The following is an 18653-nucleotide window of genomic DNA, read 5'->3' as shown; positions in this document are numbered from 1 at the left end:
TGGAAATAAAAAGAGCGTGGTTGAGAGAGCAGAAGAGGGTGTTTTGAAGTGGTTTGGGCACATGGAGAGAATGAGTGAGGAAAGATTGACCAAGAGGATATATGTGTGTCGGAGGTGGAGGGAACGAGAAGTGGGAGACCAAATTGGAGGTGGAAAGATGGAGTGAAAAAGATTTGAGTGATCGGGGCCTGAACATGCAGGAGGGTGAAAGGCGGGCAAGGAATAGAGTGAATTGGATCGATGTGGTATACTGGGGTTGACGCGCTGTCAGTGGATTGAATCAGGGCATGTGAAGCGTCTGGGGTAAACCTTGGAAAGTTGTGTGGGGCCTGGATGTGGAAAGGGAGCTGTGGTTTCGGGCATTATTGCATGACAGCTAGAGACTGAGTGTGAACGAATGGGGCAATTGTTGTCTTTTCCTAGCGCTACCTCGCACACATGAGGGGGGAGGGGGATGGTATTCCATGTGTGGCGAGGTGGCGATGGGAATGAATAAAGGCAGACAGTGTGAATTGTGTGCATGGGTATATATGTATGTGTCTGTGTGTGTATATATATGTGTACATTGAGATGTATAGGTATGTATATTTGCGTGTGTGGACGTGTATGTATATACATGTGTATGGGGGTGGGTTGGGCCATTTCTTTCGTCTGTTTCCTTGCGCTACCTCGCAAACGCGGGAGACAGCGACAAAGCAAAATAAATAAATATATATATATATATATATATATATATATATATATATATATATATATATATATATATATGTGTGTGTGTGTGTGTGTGTGTGTGTGTGTGTGTATATATATATGTGTGGATGGGCCATTCTTTGGCTGTTTCCTCGTGCTGACTCGCTGATGCGGGAAACAGCGATTAATTGTTATAATTTCATATCCCCATGTAAGGTTATGTATTTGTAAACCCTCCTCTCTTTCTATGTTTTTAACTTACAGAATAACATACCATTTTTCTATGTTTTTAACTTACAGAATAACATACCATTAACAATGAGACAGATGCTACAGTTTGTATTGGGCCAAAGATGGGGAACACCTCATAGTGCAGCTAATCTGCAGAGAGCCAGGAAACACAGAATGGTATGTATGCATTTTCAGTTTATCTGTAACTTATTTTTTAGTATGACTTTAACAGTTATATCCCACCATCTATCTATAACCAGTAAGCAGTTTCACTTACTTATGTAGACCAAATCCAGAGGCTTTAGTTGTCTTATTATATCTCTGCATTTTACTTTCATATACTTAAAGTTAACTCTCAAAGGAGTTGCTGATGTACAGAAGTTGGTTTACGTATCAAATAGGTGGTGGCTACGATTTCTCTGCATAATGAAAATAGTTGTTTACCCATTTGTGCTGTATTTAAATGCATGGACGTTCCAAAAAGTGTAATTTTTTGATGAAAAAGAAAGTGGCTGAATTTGAAATTTTTTCGTGCATTTTCAGCTTTAGATGACCTTCAAGATTTCTGTATAATGGTATTTAGTAATGAAAATTTAACCCCTTTTGTTGCTGTTGGGGTTACTTTTCGTTTACATAGCAGGAAGCTATTGGCATCATTCTGCATGGCTAATTTCCCACAAGTTCAATTCTGCGTGCATTGTGAGCTCTATTGGTTGGCAAAAGATGGCAACCCAAACAAAGGATGAGTCACTGGACTTGCTTGAAGGCCTCCATAACCTGCTAATGACAACAGTTGTGGGCCTTTTTTGGGACTTGCTATGTTTGTTGCACCCACTGCAACAGTATTTAGAAAATTTTTAGCACTAGTCCTTACCGTTATTGGTGGAAGCATTTGTACCCTAGTAATGTCAGCTGCATGTTTGCCATCTGCTGAGTATATGTTTATGTTTTATATTATTTCTGAAATTTATTGTTCATAGTTTTCTTAAGGAGTTTCAGTCATAGTAACTAGTGCAATGTCACCATGTCTGTGATGGAAACCACATAACTTCAAATTGATAGCAACATTTATTAATCCTTTCTGTGCCAAAAGCAGATATATTCACTTTGACATTTATGGCCATTCAGTGTGAGAAGTGGGTTCACCCCTATGGCTTCACAAAACCCTTTCTTTTACTGAGATAAGCAGGGATACCCTTACATCCTTAAAAGCCTCTTTATATCTCCATGCTTTCTGCTATCTGTGAGCAACACCACAACTGTTAGATGTGTTTGCATATGCTCAGCTGTCTGCTTACATTATAGATAGCTGTGTTTTGAGGTTAATTCTATTTATATCTTATATTTTTTATATGTCATATCTTACTTATGCATTCAGTATTATAGTACCTATCAACTGATACACTGATGTAAGACAGATGTATTAAGATTGTAAAATGAATGATAGTTCATTGTTCATCATTTTTCACTCTAATATTTTTGTCCAGCATTCATATGAGTGATGTGTGAGCTTGATTTTTTTAGGTATATTTACAAATTCTGTAGTATCCTGTGATACTCATAGGCATGATTTATATCCTTTGAAAGGTATACATAAACAGGATATTTTAGAGGGCTGCTTTATTCAAGCAGTGCAGTAGTGAGTGAGTAGCCATTTAATTTGTGTTTTAACTCATTTTTAGGGTGACGTTATTGATTTTATTAGTCATCTTTCTGTTAACAACTTAAATTTTTTCATAATTTCTTCATTTCCTGCATCAGCGATTAGCACCAGGACTGATAAGTAATGGCCTTATTCTTTCACATCTACTCTCTAGCTTTCATGTTTAAACCACCAAAACCAAACCTTTTATCCACAATCAGGCCCCACAGACCTATCCATGGTTCCATCCCACCACTTCAAGTGCCCTAATTCAGCCCATTGACAACATGTCATCCCCCTGTAAACCACAATGCTCCAATTTGTTCTATCCCTTGCATGTATCTCACCTTTCTGTATGTTTAGGTCCTGAGCTGTAGAGCATCTTTCACTCCATCCTTCCACCTCCTCCTTGGTTTCCTCCTTTTCCTTATTCCCTCCACTTTTGACCTGCATACCCTCTGAGTCATCCTTTTCTCATTTTCCATATGTCCAAATCATATCAGCACATTCTCCTCAGCTCTCATCTTTACTCCTTTGATTAGCACAAATCTCATACCCTATCATATTTAATTCAACCAACACATGTTGTCCACATATTTTTGATTGCAGACACATTCACCCTATCCTCTACATTTTGTCAAAGGCCACTCCTTCCTGCCATATACGCTAATGGGATTGTTAGTCTATCAAACATACCATATTAGCCCTTAAAGACAATGACCTTTCTATCCACACTTTGCTCAGTGCTTCCAGAATCTTTGTCCCTTACCCACTGTGACTCACTTCTACTTTAATGGTTTCATTTGCTGTTATGCCCACATCCTGGTATTTAAAACACTTCACTTCTATATTTTCTCCATTAAAACATAGACCTCTTCTAACATGTCCCTCTGACCTGTTAAATGTAATAACTTTGCTCTCGGTTTTCTTCTTCACAGACTCTCAAACTCAGACACCAACTTCTGCAGGTTCTCACTTGAATCTGCCACTAGTGCTGGTATCATCAGCAAACATCTGACCCCCCCCCCCTCCTTCCCCTTCCCTCCAACAGACTCCATACCTGCTCTTGTCCCCAAGATCCTTGCATTTACCTCCCTTACTACCTTAACTATAAACAGATTAAACAGCAAAGGTGATATCACACACCCCTGCCTCAGACCAAACTTCACCTGGAACCACTCACCCTCCTCTCTGCCTGCTCATGCACACACATACACATTACTCTCTTTATGAAAACTTATTACTGCTTCTAATAGCTCTCCTCCTACGTCATATATTTGTAGCACCTCCCACAAAGCAACTCTATCAACCTTATATGTTTTCTCCAAAGCCATCAATGTCACTTACAAATCCTTCTGTTTCTCATAAGTATTTCTCACACACATTTTTCAAAGCAAGCACATGATCCACACTACTCTACCACTCCTGAAAACACTTTATTCCTACTCAGTCTGATACTGTGAGCTTTTAGCTCCCCTTCAATCACCACTTTTCCATATAGCATACCCAGTACTATTAACAAACTACCATCTCTCAAATTCAAACTCTCAGTTTTGTTCACCTTGCCTCTATACTTTGGCACTATACATGTGTTCCACTGATTTTCAGGTACTTCATCATTATCCATAGAGACATTGAAAATCCAAACTAGCCAGTCAATACTGAAAATCCAGACTAACCAATCAACAACACAGTCACCCCCTTTTTTCAAGATATTCGACTGCAGTACCATCCATTCCAGCTGCCTTGCCACATTTCATCTTATGTAAGGCTTTCACCACCTCATCTCTTTTCATCCAACCACTTGCCATGATTCTCTTGCTTTGCATACTTCCTTGACACAAGTATCCTCCATTTTCCACCTTAATATCAAACATATTCAACAGTCTTTTACAGTAGTCACTCCATCTCCTCTTTGCCTCATCACTGCCTGTTATCACTTCCCCATTTGCCCCATTTACTGATGTTCCCATTTGTTTTTTGTTTTTCTCAATATTGAATGCCTTTCAAAACATCAAATTATTCTCCCTGAAGTTTACTTAAAATCACTCACCCCAGCTTTATTTGCTCTTTTGTCATACCCTTCACCTTTTTTTTCTTTTAACCTTCTGCCACTTTGTCTTCTTTAACTTCCATTCGCTTACACTACTTCCTTAGAAGCACCACTCATACACCTCTCTTTTCTCTTTCACTGTCAATTTTGTTCTGTTATCCCACCACTTACTACTCTTTCTTACCTGCTGACTGACCACATGCCACACACACCTCTTTTGCAAGTGCCAGCAATGCTTCCCTAACTAAATACCTCCCATTCATCATCCACTCCCCTAGTTTCATTTACTCTCACCTTTTGTTGTTGTATGGTCAGTCTCTCTCACTTTCACCACCCTCTTCTCACCCATGTAATTATCTCTTTTCAGTAAGCTTTTACAAATTATACACCCTCACCTCCACCAAGTAATTATCAGACGTCCTACCAGCTGGCCATCTCAGCACATTCACATCCAGGGGTCTCTCTTTTGCATGCTTATCAATTGGTCTGCAGTCCCTTAATGCCTGCTTACTATTTTTCCTACTCACATACATTTACTTGCATATGTTCCTCTTTTCAAACCAGGTATTCCCAATCGCCTGTCCTTTTTGAACACAAAGTTCCACAAGCTGTTTACCATTTCCATTCAACTTACTGAAGACCCTCCGCCTCTGATTATACCCCCAATTACCACTCCTTACACTTTTACATTTAAATCACCCATAACTATTACCTGGTCTCTTGTATCAAAACTGCTGACACACTCACTCAGTGCACCCAAAGCATTCACCTTTTATTCTTTTTTATCTTATGGTCAAGTGTATAAGCACTAATAAACACCCATCTCTTGTAATCCATTCTCACTTTTGTCTACATTATTTTGGATCTCACGTCTTTACATTCTTTCACAAATTTCCACAACTCCTGCTGTTGCAGTAGTGCTATCCCTTCTCTAGCTCTCGCCCTCTTAGACATTCCAAAACCATTCATCCCCTTACCCTTGAGATTTCTTTCACTCAGAGGTAGAACATTTAGATTCCTTTCCTCAAGCATATAACCTATCTTTCCTTTCCTCTCATCCTGGTTACATCCTCACACATTCAGACGCTCGAACCTGAGGTTTCTAGTAGGAAGCACGCTCTATGCTTGTCTCTTTCCTCTGTTCCATCTTATAGACTGAAGTATAAGAAGGGAAGGATTTTCAGCTCCCCTCTACTGTCCCATTTAGTTATCTTCTCTGACATGCAGGGAATATGTGGTTAGTATTCTGTCTTCCTTATCCCAGGCATATAGACCATAGTTTACAGTATATGCAGCTAAACAGTGTCTTTATGTTCATGTTTATAGTTTTCAAAATGTTTCCTTTTTCTCACTGGCATCATGAGCACCAACAGGAAGAGAACTGCAGTTGATGCAGATATTGAGGCAATTGTGGGAGCATATGAGAGTGGAAGTAAGTTTGAGGACATCAATGATTATGTTGCTCCAAAAGTGCAAATGGGTGATGAGGTGGAAACAGCTGACCCAATTCTGTCAGCCAACTCAGCTACATCATTTTCTCTACACAAATGGCATAAGAGTGAGAATGTCCAAAGCCAAAATTTCCCAGATTTAGGCTGCATTTGACTAATGTGAAAACATGAGGCATAGATAAAGGTATCATATTTTAGACTTTGGATATTAGCCAAATTTTTCATTAGACTATACATAGATGTAAATGACTCATAATGTACATAATACTGTATTTCCATCACCTAGGCATGCTGCATTAGCAGTTACAGAATATAAACCATGGGAAAATAACAGGTTATATTTTCAACAGTAATTTTGTCATTTTTCTAAGAACATCCATCACTTCTTAGATAGATAGTGATATTGAATAATGCATTTTGGTATTTATTTTTTTCATAGCAATTATTTTAGCTGTTCATTGACTTAGCTGGGTCAGCTTATGTGCCATTTTTCTCCTATTTTCTCAGTTTCTCCAGTGTGGATTCCAAGGAGTGTCAGTGCCAGACCTAGTCCTTGTGATATTGAGAAAGTAATAGAAAAGGTCAAATTAATAATTTCATTTTTTGTGAATAATTAACATCTTTGGGGAACCAACCTGAAATTGAAATAAGCATCAAAAGGATTAAGGACTATGTATAGTATTTTAATGCTGTAATTGCAACACACTAGTATTCAAAACTATTTTGTTAAAGGAATTCCTGTATCTGCCTCATATCACCAATGTGTGTGAGGTAGTGCTGTATTACGGTAAAATGCAGCATTTTACAGACAGGTAGTATTAAAGTAATTACATGGGATTTGCAGCCTACAAATGGATTACATTGTTGGATTTGTTTTATGATAATTTGCATGAAATTATGATAAATTTCTGTGCTTGTCTATGATATTGTATTAAGTATTGTATTCTTTTTAAATGTAGTTATTAATTCATATCCAGCAACACCTAATGAAACTAGGTGCACATTTTTAAGTATTTATGCTATTCATAAGTATGAGTAATCTCTTGTATGGTGGACTAGGAAGTGAATTTTGTTTTTCTGAGCTCTTTCACAAGTATGGATGTTCGTAGATTGGGGACTCTCTGTATATTATTGTGTGATTGCTGATCAACATTCATTCAGGAAGTTTAGATAACCTGACAGTATTTTGTAAATTTCAGCCACACCAGAATATGAGGCTAATGAGCAGTGTGAGTTCCAATGTGTCTGCAGGGATCTCTCAATCTGTCAAACCTTTCTCATCAATTCCTGGGCCTGTCAGTTTACCAGTCTTTGGTACATTGTTACCATATAAGATTGGTAAGTCCTGTCATTAGCTTCTCATTAGCATATGATACCTTTTTTGAAATACAGTATTGAAAAGTGATATTCTTATCACCATCATACCATAAAGTATGATGGAATGACAAAGTGATCGGCCCTGTGAGTACACCATTATATGTAATATACCACTAAGCCTAATTGGTCAAAGCTTTAACCTTGCATATCATATGTTATGTAGTTGAGAACATTGCAGCTATACCAGATAAGTAAATATTGAATATATAGAATATATTGAATTCAGCTTTTAATGATAATTTATATAGCAAGGTTTTATGGATATTGCTAATATGGAAACTTGCTCAGTTTATTTTAAGGTTCTGTTTTTGGAACCAATATGAACAGGACAAACTTTAGGTCTTCAAATTGTTTCATGTTAGACAAAAAGGTTTTAACATGACAAATAGAAATATATTTGAATTGGAAAGAGACTTAGTCGTCAGGTGTTTCCATCTAATGTGATGGACAGCTTGGAGGGAGGGACAAGTACCAAGAGAATGAGTAAGTGAAGAGAGATTTTGAGTATGTAAAGAAAAAGGTATGAGTGAAAGATTTTTCCCAATGTTGGTTTATTCTATGAGCTTTGAATACCAACCTAACCTCCAGGTGTTAGAAACCTCTTAGCATCTTACTGGTGAGACATACAAGTTTAATCCTTCGTTAATCACCTGTCAGGTTGTTAATAGTGTGGCTTATCCCAGGTCTGCCCTCTGACCACTGAATTACTCAGCAATGATGTTATCATCCCCAAGTCATCAGTTAGAATGCAACACATGATTTCTTAGAACACTAGTAGGATACCACATTGGCCATAGCTGCTGGCATCTTTCAGGCTGACTTATATTATCGTAACTTGGATGTATCTTTGTATGACTGAATTACAAAAGTTGAGTGGCATTTATAAACACTACTGACGATGTATGTGCGTTTGGTTTGCCTACTAGAATCATGTACAAAGTTTATATCTTTGCCACTTCATGTCTCAAAAGTTTCTTAGCTGTGTGTGTGAGTGTGTGTGTTTAACTTTGTAATTATTTACTTGTAAAGTACTGTAAGGGAGTTTTACACTCAGGGTTCCCACCTCTTGAACATTTCTGCAATCACACAATATTAAATCTATCTAGCTTGTCAGCATTAGCCCTGTCTTCAGTCATTGCATCACTTCCAGTCTCCTTTTTTATGATATAGAAGTACTTATTTACAACTTTTGTAGAATATTTCTTGCTTGATTTAATGCTGTGTTTCATGTTTTCCATATCCCCAAATCTTTTGAGGAGGTGTTCACTATCTACATCATCAAACTGATTTACAAATTTAAAGATTGTAATCAGGTTGCTCTTTTCTCTTCAAAGGTGTGCAAACTTAAAAGCCTCCAGCCTTTCCCTGTAACTCAGCTCTCTTGATTCTGTTTCCAACTTTGTTGCCCTCCTCTGGATCTTCAAAATTAGGTCTTTTGTCTCTTTATGTGTAGTGATCAAACTTGATAAGCATATTCTAGTTTTGGCTTTATGAATGATATGAACAGCTTGCTAAACATTTCCTTATTCACATAATAGAAAGTTATTTTAGTATTTGCATGCAGAGAGTTGGTCTCCTTAACTATTCTCATAATGTGGAGCTCTGATGACAGGTTATGAATGAAATCATCATTCAAGTGTGATTGCTGTTTGTGTGTTATAGAGAGAGAGAGTTTTACACTTGTGCTTCCCTGTCTCTTAACCTTGTATTTATGTATATTGTCTTTACTCCTATGTACGTATGCATGCACACACAACACAAAGAACTCCTGAAAAAGGTCCAGAGGAGGGCAACAAAGATGGTACCAGAATTAAGAGAGCTAAGGAATAGGTAATGGCTGGAGGTTTGAAATTTACCCACCTTGGAAGACAGAAGAGCTAGGGGTGACCTGATCACAACCTTTGTGTGTTTTTGAAAGGGATCGACAAAGTGAACGGTGAACAGTATATTAGGAGGTTTAGGAGTAGAGGAACACGAGAACATAATATGAAATTGAGTAAAAAAAGAATCTTAATGAGAATGCAAAGAAATGCTTCTGTAGCATAAGAGTTGTGGATGATTGGAACAGATTGACTGAGGACATGGTTAATGCAGACAGCATACATAAATTCGAAAGGTTGTATGACACTAGAGAGTGTTAAAGAGATAAGTCCCCATGAGTGTGATACTTTCTCTCCGTACAGTACAAATAGGTAATTATGCAATGTACCCATTTACTGACTGGGTAACCCTGAGGGGAGGATTAACACCTAGCTTGAGAGTCCAGGTACCCATTTACTGAATATCCATGAGGGGAGGATTAACACCTAGTTTGAGAGTAGGCCAAATGCTGCGCCCCCAACCTCAGGTGTACCCATAGCGACTCATGATCATTATCACTGACCATTACAACATGGAGGTGTTTGTGTGTGTGTGTGTGTGTGTGTGTGTGTGTTTATAATTGTCTTTTTGTACTGTTTTTGGAAGGAGTTTTACACTCAAATGACATTTTGAATTTTATGGGTGATATCTACTTTAACCATGTGCTGTCATTTTATTCTCTTCATCCACAGTTCTTATAACATTGATTTACTTCTTAACAACTTTTTTAACAAGTATTTATTTATTTTTTCATTCATTATGCTTAATCACCGTTTCCTGTGTCAGTGAGGTAGCTCCAGGAAACAGACAAAGAAAGATCCATCCACTCATGTACACACATATATACATAAATAATGTACATACATATACATATATATTTACACAAACATAAACACATCCATAAACATATATACACATGTACATATTCATACATACTTGCCTTCATCCATTCTGGGAGCCACCCCACCCCACAGGAAATAGCATTGCCACTCCTTGCATCAGCAAGGTAGTGCCAGGAAACAGACGAAAAAAGGCCACATATGCTAACATGCTTAAAGCACCAAAACGACAACTCCCTATCCACATCAGGCTCCACAGACTTTTCCATGGTTTACCCCAAACATTTCACATGCCCTGGATCAATCCATTGACAACACATCAACCCCAAGATACTACATTTTTCCAATTCACTCTGTTCCTTGCTCACCTTTCACCATCCTGTGTGTTCAGGCCCTGATTGCTCAAATTTATTTTCACTCCATCCTTCCACTTCCAGTTTGTCTCCCACTTCTTGTTCCCTCTACTTTTCATGCATTAATTCTCTTTGTCAACCCAACCAAAATGCTCTGCATCTGACACTCTATCATCAAACACATTTAATATTAAGGTCCTTCAAAATACTCACTCTATCTCCTCTTTCCATCATTACTTGTTGTCACTTTCCCCCTTGTCCTCTTCAGCAATGGTCCCAATTGTTCTCTTGTCTTTCACACATTATTTACTTCCTTCCAAAATGCCTTTATATTCTCCCTAAAGTTTAATGATACTTTTTAACCCCAACACTCATCTGCCCTCTTTTTCAACCTTTGCATCTTCCTCTTGACCTGCTGCTTTCTCTCATACATCTCCCAGTCATTTTTGCTCCTTACTTGGAAGTATCATCCAAACACCTTTCTTTTCTCTTTCACTAACAGCTTTACTTATTCATCCCACCGCTCACTACCCTTTGTAATCTGTCAACCTCCCACCTTTCTCATGCCACATGCATCTCTTGCACATGCCATCACTTTCTGTAAAATACATCCTATTCATCACCCACTTCCCTCATTCCATTTGCTCTCACCTTTAGCCATTCTACACTCAATCTCTCTTGGTATTTCTTCACACAAGTCTCCTTTCCAAGCTCACTTACTTTCACCACATTCTTCTCCCTGACATTCTCTCTTCTTTTTTAAAAATCTATAAATCTTGACCTTTCCCTCCACAAGATAGTGATCAGACATCACACCAGCTGCCCCTCTCATCACATTTACAACCAAAAGCTTCTCTTTTACATGCCTATCAATTAATACATAAGCTTATGATAACCTTCGACCATCTCTCCTACTCACATACGTATAGTTGTGTATATCTCTTTTTAAACCAGGTATTCCCAATCACTGGTCTTTTTTCAGCACACAAATCCACAAGCTCTTCACCGTTTCCATTCACAACACTGAATACCCCATGCATACCAGTTATGCCCTCAACTGCCACATTACTCACCTTTACATTCAAATCACCCATCACTGATACCCATTCTTGTGCACTGAAACTGCTGACAAACTCTCTCAGCTGCTACCAAAACACTTGCCTCATAATCTTTCTTCTCATGACCAGGTGCATAAACACCAAATAATCACCCATCTCTCATCATCCACTTTCAGTTTTACCCACATCAATCTAGAATTTACTTCCTTACACTCTATCACACACTCTCACAACTCCTGCTTTAGGAGTAGTGCTACTCCTTCCTTAGCTCTTGTCCTTTCACCAACCCCCGACTTTACTCCCATGATATTTCCAAACCATTTTCACCCTTTATCTGTGAGCTTCGTTTCACTCAAAGCCAGAACTTAAGTTTCTTTCTTCAAACATTCTACCTATTTCTCTTCTTATTTTGGTTAAATCCATACATATTTAGACACCCCAATCTGAGCTTCGAGGAGGATGAGCACTCCCCACCTGACTCATTCTTCTGTTTCCTGTTTTAGAAATTGAAATACAAGAAGGGGAGGGTTTCCAGCCCCCTGCTCTTGCCCCCTTTAGTCACCTCTTACGACATGTGGGGAATCCGTGTAAAGTATTTTTTCTCCCCTAGCCCCTGGGATTACAAGTGCAGTAAACCCTTGATTTAACAGACCCCAATTCAACAGATTTCATATTTAATGGACAAACAATAGTGTAGTACATTCATTAATGATAATTTGAAAAATAGAAAAATAAAAAATCTCAAATGCCGCAACATGCACGTTTCATATCATACTTGTTTTTGGTAGCATGGAGTAGATTCACTTTGTTTCTCTTTGAGTCTGCCTCAAGCTATCGTGTGGTCAGGTTGTGTACAGAATGTTTCTGTTATTTTAGAATTGTCACTGTATTTATTAAATGATTTTGCATTCCTTACATTTCAAAATGGCATCAAGTGATTGTAAGAGGTTCAGTGAAAGCAGGTAGTTTGTCTTCACTTTATTATAAAGAAGTATCCTTTCATCGGAGAGGGGTGTCATCACCTCTATCTCAGTCTGACTCCTGTCTCCAACTGTCCGGTAAGCGTTCCTTCTTTGTTGGGTGCCTGCCGCTCAACTGTCATACCACACACTTAACCCTACATCCCCTCATGAGATTTTGGTAAGTAAATGTGACATTTTGTTACAATGAAAACAAAAACAAAACTAAAAACAAGAAAACAACAGAAAATGAGAATGAAATTAAACTTTGACAAGGCATAAGGCAAATATATACACAAGTAACTGTTCAGCAACAATACACTTCCTTTTCATGTGAGCAGAACAAAAATAACACAAATTTGTATGTTCATTCTTCACAGGAGCCATTGTAAACATAATCTTGCAAGTGTGTGGGGTGGTGTCTCACACCGTGAGGGTGCCTCTGCCTGAGGCTGGGTGTTGCCACAACTGGGGGCAAAGCCACTACTGGTGGGTACTCCCCTTGACCCATAGGTGTCATGGGGATCGGTGAAACCTAGGGGCATAGATGACATCACTTTCGCAAAGACAGGCGGCCACTGCCATCCAGCTTCACTGAATATTCACTTCCACTACCACGCCTGACTGTCTCTACCTCAAAGCGACGTCGGCACCCAGATAGGGGTGCTTCATGGACAGCTGGGGCAGCGTTGCAGTGTCCCCTGCTGAGCCGCCTTGCACAGGAGCCTGGCTTTCTGCTATGGCCCGCTCCCTGTTTCACAGAGCTGTTCTTTATCACCACCTTATCAGATAATGTTGCTGGGGTGCCAGGACACTATTTTGCAACAGTCTTCCTGCTGCCAACTGTCTAGATTGGTTCCCCCTTCCGAGGCAATTTCCATATGTGTGCCCCATCTCCTGAAGAAGGAGAGCAGCCTTGCAATAACTTGCGATTTTTCTGCATAGGTTCAAATCCTACTCACTGTGCCATGTAAGAGGTGCAATGAAAGCAGGTAGATCCATCTTCACTTTATTATAAAGAAGTATCCTTTCACTGGAGAGGGGTGGCATCACCTCTATCTCAGGCTGACTCCTGCCTCCAATTGCCTGGTGGATGTTCCCACACTGCCAGGTGCCTGTTGCACATTTATCATACCACACACAAAATCCAACAGTGATAAAGGAGTTAAAAGAAACTTAAATATGGTACAGAAATAGGTTACATTCAGTTATTGGACTTTCAGCATTAAAAGACACCCCTTTCCCCCTAATAGTCTGTTAATCAAGGGTCTACTGTATCTCTTGTAATTTCATGTTATGTCTTTTGGTTTCACTATTCATACAGCGCTGTGTTTTAAAGACTTAAAATTTGTGTGTGCGTGTGGTTATCCATTGGTAATTACCTGTTTGTACTGTATTGGGAGGGAGTATTGCACTAATGTGGCTCCATCTCTTGAATATTCTTTGTTCCATTTGCTTTTCCTTTACTCATGTTGAATTCATCAGCCATGTATCAAATCCAGTTTGGATTTTGTTGAGGTCTCCTCATAAGGTGATGCAGTCGTCCACACTTTTCACTTCCTTTATGACCTTTACATCATCTGCAAACACATTCAGGGAGGAGTCCATACTTTTATGCTAGTCATTTGCACAGATCAAGAGGAGCAATGATCCCACAATAGAAACCTGTGGCATTCTTCTGGTGACTTTGACTCATTTCAAGGAGGCTCCTATGACTTGGGTTCTTTGTTTCCTTCCATTTAGATGATCTATCCATTGAAGGAGTGAGATTGTTTGTAATTACTTTTTTACAGTACATAGAGAGAGTTCTCTACTCATGGGGCCCCATCTCATGAAATGTCAGTGCCAGCAATTAGCCTTTTAAACTTCTATAAAGGGCTGGCATTCAATGACTCTTAGGTTTGTTTATTCCAACCATCCATCACCGTAATACTAAACCTGCTTCTTAACATACTTTCTAAACTTTCTAACTAACAATTTGTCTAGCATCTTGTCATGGTGTCTGGTTACTGTAGTGCTGTTATCAGATTCCCCCTCTTTCTCTTACCTCCAAGGTGAACAGTATAGTAACCCTCAGCCTCTTATTGTAGCTAAGTCATGTTACTATAGGTGCTATCTTAGTTGCTCTTCTTTGTACTTTTTCAGTCAAATGTTTGAGCTTCTATAGGTGCAGTGACCAGACTTGCTTGGCAGAATCCGGCTGTGGTCTGATATATGTTGTGAATGATTTATGAAACGTCTTTATCCATATTTTTATTTGCCAGCAGGCAAATTGCTTCTTTCACAATCCCCTTAATTGTATCTCCTTCTAACGTAGCACTTTTAATTTAGGTATGTGCTTTGATACAACTTCCTAAATTTATGCTTACTGTCTGCATTGACCATATCCTTAATCATTTTTTTTTTTTATTAATCCACCACTCTTATACTACAAAAGCATTTCTTTACATTCTTTTTAACAAGTTTCTCACATAATATCATGTTCTTTAGCAGCTGTATCCTTACAGCTTTTGAAGAATTGTTCTCTGTCTATTTTGTTAATCTGTTTCAAAAACTCAAAGGTTGTGATCAAGTTACCCCTCACACTTCTTTCTTACAAAGGGGGCAAATTTAAAGTCTCCAGCCTTTTCATGCAACTTAGCTTCCTTAATTGTGGTATCTTTGTTGGCCTCTTCTGGGACCTTCTTTATTATCCCTCTGTGCTTCTTTAGGTTTGATAGCCATACCTGAGAAGCATATTTTGCTTTTGGCCTTATGTAGGATGTGAATAGCTTGCTAAACATTTCCTTAACCATATACTTGAAAGCTATTCTGATATTTGTCAGCAGATCCTTTGTCTCTTTAACTATTCTCCCAGTATGGGACTTTGATGACAGATGATGTCAACTTCCCAGTCCTTCTCACACACAGATTCCTAAAGCTTATTTTGTGCTTTATGATAATTATTTTGCACTCTTCTTTTGCTCTATCCCATCCTCATTACTTTATATTTCAGGTTGAATTTCATCAACCATGTTTTAGACCAACTTTAGAGTCTGTTTAAGTCACCTTAGAAGCTGTTGCAATCCTCCTATTTTTTCACTTTCCTCATGACCTCTGCTATCTATCCGTCTATCTATATCTCAGATGCAGGGTGAATTTCAGTGCTGCTTTTTATTGCCTCACCCTTAGCAGGCCACTGGCAGAGGGCAACTCTAGCACAGTGTTTTCATAGACTCCATCCAAAATGTGTCTGCTTAATGCTCCCACCTAATGTTCCTATATACTACTTCTACGTAATGCTCCTGTCTAATGTTCCTACCTACTACCTCTATCTTTCCCTCCTACCACTTTGCCAAAAGCCATGGCTACCACATAGCAATTACTGCAAGAAAAATCTAGTTATAAAGAATGAGTTGCTTGAGTTAAGTGTTGTCAAATATTGTCAGGTGTTATGTTTTACAAGGAAAGACTGTATTTTTGTGGACAGAATGATAGCTGTCCATGTGTGGGTGAGGCAGAAAGAAAAGACAGCTAAATGGGTCTGAGAAGTGCAGCTTAACAACCACTGAAGTGGTGGTTCACTATGCAACTGTCACTAACCTTCCTGATACCCAGGCATATAGTACTGATGATACCTCTCTGGTTGGTGGCTGCGTACCAAGTACATACCTTTAAGCAAGACACTGACATGCACGAGTCATTTACGTAAGCAAAGAAGAGTAATGGTCCCAGAGACAAGTCATTTACATTAGCAAAGAAGAGTAATGGTCCTAGAGGCAAACCCTGTGGCACTGTGCTTGTTACCTTAACCCATGAGGAAGAGTCTCCTCTAACCAGTGCTCTATGTTCCTACTCTTGTCATATGCTTTCTGGCAGTCCAGATACAAAGAGTCCACCAAGATTTCTCTTTTTTCTGAGTCTGAGTTCACTTTCTCATATAACTATATGAGGTTTGCTACACTTTACTTTGCTTCCCTAACACCATGCTGTTTCTCTCTTAGGTACCTTCTTCTTTATAGAAAGTCATCCACATGCTTTCTAATACTCTTTCCCAGAACCTTACACACTACACTTGTCTCCTGAAACACCAGTCAGGGTCACCTGGGGATGGAACTATTATAGTGAAGGCTTGAATGACAACATTCTATCCCAGGCAGCACAATCCCAGGGAGGGAATCAGTTTTGTTACTCAGAGATAATGCTGTTCTAATCTCAACCTCTGTGTATTCCCTTTATAAGGGGTCCATACTCTAAAAGCCTCCATAGGAAAGAGAAAAACAAACAAAATAAGAAGTCTGCATGAGAAGGGAATGGTAGGAGGCCGAAAAACATGACCTCCAAAGACACTGAAAGGTTTTTCAAACTCTGTTCACATGATAGTCAGTTAGTGAACTTGGATGGATTATAGTTTTACTTCACCTTGCAGCCATGCTTTGACTTTATAGGCCTGGGTGGCTTGTCATAGAGCCCTGTGAAAGAGAGTATGCTGCTTCATGTATTATGAGAGTCAGAGGTGTATCAGTATATATACATATCATTTTACAGGATAAAACATTGTTTTAACCCCCACTGAGCAAATTTTCTCATAGATGTTCATAGGGCTCTGCTTTGGTTAGGGAGATGGTTTTAATTTTTTCAGACCTTAACTTTTGGTCTTTGTTTATAGGACTCAAGAAGTTACCAACTTACCATCAAGATGTATGCAACCTTTATCACAAATATGGACCAATTGTGAGGGAAGATTTTGGCTCACTACCTGTAATTCATTTGTTTGATCCTGCTGATATTCGCACTGTGTATGAGAGTGATGGAAAAATGCCTCATGTTCCACCACTGCAAGAAACATCAAAGTTATATCGTCAGCAAAAGAACATCTCTTTAGGATTAGGAAACTTGTAAGTATGGAATATGTCTTCTTATCTGAAACCTTATTCTTTCATACTTAGAGATGGGATTTGTATATCATGTAATCTCATGTGGCATATTCGGTGGCTCAGGTCATTCATTTTTAGTGAAAAGAGGTCTCTTTCCTGGCTTTGAATCCTTGCCATACTCACATTTTAGGGGAGGGGAGGGGAGGGGAGAAGGATTGCAGCCACGTTATTCCCTGTATGTTGTAGAAAGTGACCAAGAGGGGCCAGAGCATGTGCACAGGGTGTGTGTGTGTGTGTGTGTGTGTGTGTGTGTGTGTGTGTGTGTGTGTGTGTGTGTGTGTGTTGAATCCCCTCTTGTATTTCAGTTTGTGAAATATGGAAGAGAAGGAGCCAGGCAAAGAGTACTCATCCTCCTTGAAGGCTCAGGCTGGGGCTTATGAATGATTGTAAGTATAACCAAAATGAGAAGAAAGAAGAGATTAGAATATGTCTGAGAAAAGAAACCTGGATGTTCTGGCTTTGTGAAATATAGCTTAAGATAAAGGGGTTGAAATGGTTTGGTAATATCTTAGGTGTAACGTCAGGAGTTGATATAAGTGGGAAAAATAAAGGAAGACAGGAACAAAGTCAGTACTACTACTTAGGCAGGAGTCCTGATGATATGTGAAAGAGTGTAAGGAAGTGAATTCCGGACTGATGTGGGTAAAAGATGGATTTAAAGAGATGGATGACTATTAGCGCTTATACAACTGGCATTGAAAAAAATTATGAGAGGCAAGTGTTATGGGAGCAGCTGAGTGAGTGAATCAGCAAGAGTGTTGATAGTGATGGTTGATTAAATATAAAGGTATTGGCAGTTGAGGTTATATCACTTCTGTAAGATGAATGGAAATGGTGAACATATGTGGAGTTATGTGCTGATAAAGGTATGGTGATTGAGAACACCTGGTTTATAAAGAGGGACATGCACAAATATCCATATGTGAGCAAGAAAGATAGTGAGTGAGCATTATTGGATTACATACTAATTGATAGGCATGCAGAAGAGAAACACTTGGATGTGCATGTACTGAGAGAGGTTGAAGATTTGTAGAGGTTTTCCGAAAAGCAAAAATGACATGCGTAAGAAGAGGATGGTGTAAGTGAGCTTGGAGAAGTGACTTGTGTGAAGAAATACCTGGAGAGATTGAGTGTAGAATGGCAAAAGGTGAGAGTAAATGAAGTTAGGGATTGAGTGAGGAATGGGAGGTATTTAGGGAAGCAGTGTTGGCGTGTGCGAGAGAT

At 39.0% G+C, this 18653-nt stretch overlaps 1 protein-coding gene across 4 annotated transcripts in view; it reads left to right on the top strand.

The window, feature by feature from the left end:
* Nucleotides 1-18653, top strand: part of LOC139750216 (probable cytochrome P450 CYP44) — a 122846-nt gene that overhangs the window by 10951 nt on the left and 93242 nt on the right. For 3 of the 4 annotated variants that reach the window (XM_071664695.1, XM_071664694.1, XM_071664697.1), the window contains exons 2-4: nucleotides 991-1098; nucleotides 7267-7405; nucleotides 17162-17390. In XM_071664695.1, coding sequence (XP_071520796.1) covers nucleotides 1009-1098; nucleotides 7267-7405; nucleotides 17162-17390 — 458 coding nt within the window. In that variant the 5' untranslated portion in view covers nucleotides 991-1008. Of the gene's footprint in view, nucleotides 1-990; nucleotides 1099-7266; nucleotides 7406-13342; nucleotides 13506-17161; nucleotides 17391-18653 lie in introns of those variants that run through there. The other variant, XM_071664698.1, reaches the window with a different exon arrangement.

This window comes from Panulirus ornatus, chromosome 9 (assembly GCF_036320965.1).
Source record: "Panulirus ornatus isolate Po-2019 chromosome 9, ASM3632096v1, whole genome shotgun sequence".
Taxonomy (NCBI): Eukaryota; Metazoa; Arthropoda; class Malacostraca; order Decapoda; family Palinuridae; genus Panulirus; species Panulirus ornatus.
Note: the sequence above shows the minus strand (reverse complement) of the source record. Positions and strands in the feature narration are given on the sequence as shown.